The 6,000-nt window shown below is 43.4% G+C and overlaps 1 protein-coding gene across 1 annotated transcript; it reads left to right on the top strand.

Annotated features, from left to right (window-relative positions):
- The first annotated feature begins 4,570 nt into the window (after positions 1–4,570).
- Positions 4,571–5,876, top strand: LOC109897628 (ras-related protein Rap-2a-like). Its single transcript, XM_020492146.2, has one exon. The coding sequence runs from the start codon at positions 4,771–4,773 to the stop codon at positions 5,395–5,397; it is 627 nt and encodes a 208-aa protein (XP_020347735.1). The 5' UTR covers positions 4,571–4,770; the 3' UTR covers positions 5,398–5,876.
- Positions 5,877–6,000: the final 124 nt, after the last annotated feature.

The following is a 6,000-nucleotide window of genomic DNA, read 5'->3' as shown; positions in this document are numbered from 1 at the left end:
ATTATTTTTTACCAATTGATACTTGAATAATCAAATCAAATTTGATTTGATTTGAAGTCACAAGATCGATATTAAATTGGCAAAATTAAGATTGCGATACTCTACTGTATAGATTTTCCCCCCATCCCTAATTTAAAGCCTGGTCACCTCTGCCAACACAAGTGACAGAGGATCAAGTACCCAAACACAATGGAACAATAAGAGCCGACAGAGCGTGCGACTGATGTGGTGTATTCACATCAACATACATACATCCTGTTAGCACTCAAAATAACATCCTATAAAAAAGGCCTATAATCCTACCAGCTAAACATTACTTCACCACCTGTGTATATTGGTATTTTGGTTTACTAGATCAGGTATAGCCTACCTAACATAAGAAACAACCTAATTCAAATCATTTGCACTATTGCATTCCATCTTCAGCAAAGGAACAGCTGCTTGCAACTGATCCTCTAGCCTACCACATTCATTCCATTTCCCTGACATACATGTGCACCCCCTGTTTTTCAATGCCAATGTTCTGTACATGCTAGCATCATGAGCTACACACACACACACACACACGCAGGTAGCCTAGTGGTTAGAGCGTTGGGCCAGTAAAAAAAAGGTTGCTAGAGCGGACAAGGTAAAAATCTGTCATTCTGCCCCTGAACAAGGCAGTTAACCCACTGTTCCTAGGCCATCATTGTAAATAAGAACTTGTTCTTAACTGACTTGCCTAGTTAAATAAAGGTTCAATTAAAAAACACAAATAAAATAAATAACTAAAAATGATTGCTTGCTGAACGCTTTGAGAGCCCATCCCCCTTCAACAGTGTGTTCTTAGAACAGGCTGTTCCTAACATCACCCATTCACACCCATGCATCATCACTTACACCTCTGGGGCCGTGAGAGCAACACACCAGCTCAGTATCACAGCAGCTGGGGGACTATATATTCTCTTTCGCTGTCGTTCTCCTAGTAGTGTTAGACATACAGGGGAATTTAGGGGGAAATTCTAAGTAAACACATACAGTGACAGGACTCTAATATTACTTTCTGGACTCTTTAATAACTGACAGAGTTGAGAGGGAGCTGAATTGCTGGGGGACACCGAGCCATCAGTAAACACAAGTTTCGGTCTGGAAAGGACAGGACTTTTGAAAGGATCAAAAAGTAATGAGTAATGAGGCCAGACTAAGTAGAACAATGTAGAACATTCAACTAAACAGGAGATTAATTCAACTAGATTTGACCTTCAGGTTGAATGTCTGGAGCCCTGGGAGGACTTATTTTATTTGACAACTTCCTGTATGTGACAACTCTGCACCAGAAAATATATAAAACATGCCTTTGGATGACAGAGATGATGACTTGAGACAACAAGGCTGCTAGATTAAGCTAAAGGCATACACTTTCTACCCAACTCCACTCACCATTAGTAATAGGCATCACATCTGCCTTGAGAAGCAGCCTGGATGTTTTGTCTAGCTACCAGTTCCTCAACTTCTTCATAAGATCTTCAAGCAGGGAAGGTTTTCACCTAGTAAGTAGCCTGAGAGTTTAACTCTACCCTAGTCATGAAACTGTGATAAGACTACTACAGACAGTCTCAATCCCATTTAGCACAATAGTACTCAAATGAGATGGCAATCATTCTATAACCCCCTCGTATCACAATTCTGCCATAATGCTACTGAAAATTACAATAATTCAGAACAGCACATCAGTAATCAATGCTGTGAATAATGATGCCTTTAATAAGGCACAAATCCCTGCTCATTAAATAATTGTAGCTGTTGTATCAATGGCAACATGTGATAATCACAGCACAGTGAGTGAGTGAGTGAGTGAGTGAGTGAGTGAGTGAGTGAGTGAGTGAGTGAGTGAGTGAGTGAGTGAAGCCAGCTAAAGTACATGGGCAATTCCACGGTAACAGATTTTTTAAAAATGTATGCCAAACCAAAACCAATGATTGCAATGTTTAAAATAAATAAATAAAACGTTGTAATGAGGCTCTTTCAAGTGAATGATTGAGTATGACAGCTGAGTGCAAATCAAATCAAATGTTATGTTGCATGCACGTGTTTAGAAGATGTTATTGCAGGTGTAGCGAAATGCTTGTTTCTCTATCGCCGACAGTGCAGTAACATCTAACAATTTCACAACAATGCACACAAATCTAAAGTAAAGGAATGGAATCAAGAATATTTAAATATTTTGACGGGCAATGCCAGAGCAGCATAGACTAAGATACAGTAGAATAGGATAGAATACAGTATGTACATGAGTAATGAGATGAGTAATGCAAAATATGTAAACATTATTGAAGTGACTAGTGCTCCATTGCATGTAATATAGCAGGAGGATCCAGCCATGAAGACACACAGACAGACTCCTTAGCTGAGCTTTGACGACAGAAGTCCTCCAGAAGAGAACTTTAGTGGAGAGGAAAGAGACTACAAAGCCAGCCGGTGAAGGAGGGAGGGCAATGGGAAAATAAAGCCCTCTCTGCATAACACACTCATTGTCATTCCATGCAAATTCTCACTCAGTGTCTATGTGGCTTAACGAGAGCCTAAGTGGCCATGAGGGTGATTTGAGAGAAAGCCTCCTACTCCACGGCCAGTTGAGGGCGTAGGTAGTGGGACTCCCAGGTCAATCCATACACCAATCCATGGAATGCCCCCTATGATGAGCAATCCCACTGAGTGATGCAATACCCTCTCAATGTAAAGGGAACACCCACTGTGACTCTGGCTTAACTGGGACACAGCAGGATGACAGAGACATAGAGATAAATTACATGCAAGACAAATTGCATAAAAATGCATTGGGATTTGACTAAGTCAAAGTCTGGATCCTTCAACAAGTTCTTCTAAACAGTAATAGTGATTAACACAGACGTTTCCAGGACAGAATCCCTTTTACAGCGCTGTTATAATATGCCATTTTCTCTGAGACAGTGACACAGTACCGGCATTTCCTCGAGTGGTGTGTTTCATTTGAGTCCACAACCTTTCGAAACGTGCTGACCGTTTGGGTCCGGCAGGTCACAGAATGATGAGCATCAAATAACTAACCGGGATCCTGTGGGAGGTGGAGGGCTGAGCTCGACTGACCACACAGACTGCTGGAGAGGTTTACAGGAAAAGCTAGAGAATGAGCTGCTGTCCCTCTCCTTGTTCGGGCGGCGTTCGACGTCACCGGTCTTCTAGCCATCGCCGCTCCACTTTTCATTTTCTATTTGTTTTGTCTTGGTTTTCCGCACACCTGGTTCACATTCCCTCATCTGACTAAATGTATATTACCCTCTATCCCCCCCATGTCTGTGTGTGGAATATTTTGTTTGTTACGTGTGGTTCGCATCAGGCTGGTTTGCGCCGGGTATGTGTTTGACGCGTGTGTTTTGTTTATTGTACGGTGGGCATTATCGCTGTTTTCCTTGGGCATGAATAAAGTGCGCCTGTTATCACCCATCTCTGCTCTCATGCACCTGACTTACCTTCAACCAGTTGCGCACATCGTTACAGCTGCTTTATAAAAGAAAACAGAGCTCCAGAAGGCTCTCTCTCACACTGAGCTGAGGAATGGAGAGCAGAAGGACACAGAAGCCTGATAACCTGGCTGTGGTAAAGAAGTAGCTGTATCCATAGATGTAGATACTGTACTAAAGAGTACATATGTGTGTCTATCAATAGCTCAAAGCACAGTATGTACTAAGGCAGAAGCCATACTCACAAAGATATTGCAATGTTTCAGACAACGCATCAAACATGCAAGCTCCCTTGTCAACACCTTTTGTAGGCATAAAAGCAAGTGAGCTTTTCATAAATTCATTCTGCCATGCTCACTCAAGGTCCCAAGTGTTGTAAAAGATGAGTGGTTAATTGCTGGTCCTTTATGATCAGCATGGCATACCAATGATGTCATAAGAAATTAACATGCAACGTGTGTTATCTTAATTTGATCTCTTGTTGCAGAGAATGTGGATTGCAAACTTGTACTCTTTGAGGTTTAAAAAGGCTTACAAAAGTTTGTAATTTCCACTTAACCATTTCAAACTTGATTTGCCCTAACAAAAAATGCATCACACCTACAAAAATCTTGCCCATTAATTATAATCATTCACATTTCCTGTTGCTGCAGGATTCATTTTCCTACTGTGAGAAACAGGTAAAATTAAGGTAATACATCTGTACATACATATTGCATAAAAGAACAGTCAACATACATTCTATAGTACACAAACACATAGGCTGATTTAACAATCCCATTCATAGAGCAGACAATTGCTTTTTTGTGTGCAAAAGATCTTATGAAAGTATACAATCGTGGGTATACAAAAATCATCTCACTGCAAACAACGCATCCTACATACACCCGCTGGTTTGGGCTCACTCCTATCCACCACCTCCCTCCTTCGCAATCTGATTGTGTCATTTGCATGAGTCTTTCTGATTGGCTGCTTTGAATTTACTCAAAGAGACACTCCACTCTCCTGATTGGATGGAGGCAGGAGGGGGCATGGAATCTCTGATTGAAAAAGACCATAAATAGCGTGCACAGGCAACCAGACATACACAGATGCAACTGCCAGCTACTCTCAGTGATTTACTACTACAACCTACCACACTGTCCCTGTTCACTGAATAACTCCAGCAGCTTCTGCAGCAGAGTCCAATTCTCCATAATCTCTAAAGGTTCAAGGAGAGTTATTTTGTAAAAATAGCAGAATTGGAAGCGAGAGAGCCAGTGTTAGAAGAAGTGTGTCAGAGGAAGTCATCATGTCTCTAGAAGTGAAGGAGAAGACTGAGGTGCGTCTGGTGTTCCTGGGGGCGGCTGGCGTGGGAAAGACGGCCCTGATCAGCCGCTTCCTCCAGGACACATTCGAACCCAAGCACCGGCGCACCGTGGAGGAACTGCACAGCAAGGAGTTCGACATCGGAGGGGCCAAGGTCACCATCCACATCATGGACACCAGCGGCAGCTACTCCTTCCCGGCCATGAGGAAGCTCTGCATTCAGAACAGCGACGCGTTCGCCCTTGTGTACGCCATCAATGACCCGGACTCCCTGGAGGCTGTCAAGAGCCTGCGAGACGAGATCCTGGCGGTCAAAGAAGACAAGTTCACACCCATCGTGGTGGTCGGCAACAAGACGGACCGGCATGGCGAGAGGACGGTGTCCAGCGAAGACGTGCTGTCCACTGTGGAGCTGGACTGGAACAACAGCTTCTTGGAGACGTCTGCCAAGGAGAACAACAACGTACTGGAGGTGTTCAGGGAGCTGCTGCAACAAGCCAACCTGCCCAGCCGGCTGAGCCCCGCACTGAGACGACGCAGGGAGACCTTCCCCAAAGACGGCAACAAACGGCCCCCCATGAACAAGACCAACAGCTGTCTCATTTCCTAAGGCAGAGGGGCTGGAGGGGTCTGACAGACAGACAGAGAGGCTGAGGATGGGGACCCGAAGCTGGGTCAGTGTTACAGACAAACACAGTGGTGTTGAATGTGCTACTACTGCTGCTGCTATAGACCGTGCTGCTGAGTTGGAGTCTGACAGCTTCAATTCCCTGTAAGCCTCCTCATCTAACCATCCTAAGTATCTCCACCACAGCATTTCCACTGAAGTAGAGGAAAGGAACACTGACTGTTAAAGGGGAAGTGGAATTAATGACATGACACAGGTGCGGGACATTGATAAACAGAAACTAAATGAAAGAAGTGCAAGAACACTGAATGTCCTGAATGTGGTGGTGTCATTGTTAAAAATATACTGTGACAGTGCAAAAGTGGCAATGAGCTTACTTTGTCAAGTTTTCAATCTATGTCCTACTATGTTACTGTTGTGTTTGCTGTGACTATGTTACTGTGACGATAGACAGTTGTGGCTAATTGGGAAAAGGCTGAATTTGGACAATGTGTCATGAGAGCTTTTTTATTCATCAAGTGAAGTTTCTTTGCGATAAATCTTTATTTTGTCATGGCAACAAAGCATAGTATGTTCTGAATCAAC

The sequence above is a fragment of the Oncorhynchus kisutch genome, linkage group LG10, assembly GCF_002021735.2.
Source record: "Oncorhynchus kisutch isolate 150728-3 linkage group LG10, Okis_V2, whole genome shotgun sequence".
Lineage (NCBI taxonomy): Eukaryota > Metazoa > Chordata > Actinopteri > Salmoniformes > Salmonidae > Oncorhynchus > Oncorhynchus kisutch.
The sequence above is the reverse complement of the archived record's forward strand: the minus strand, read 5'-3'. Positions and strand labels throughout refer to the sequence as shown.

Coding starts and splice junctions, on each gene's coding strand:
- LOC109897628 (XM_020492146.2), top strand. CDS start 4,771: ATGTCTCTAGAAGTGAAGGAGAAGACTGAGGTGCGTCTGGTGTTCCTG.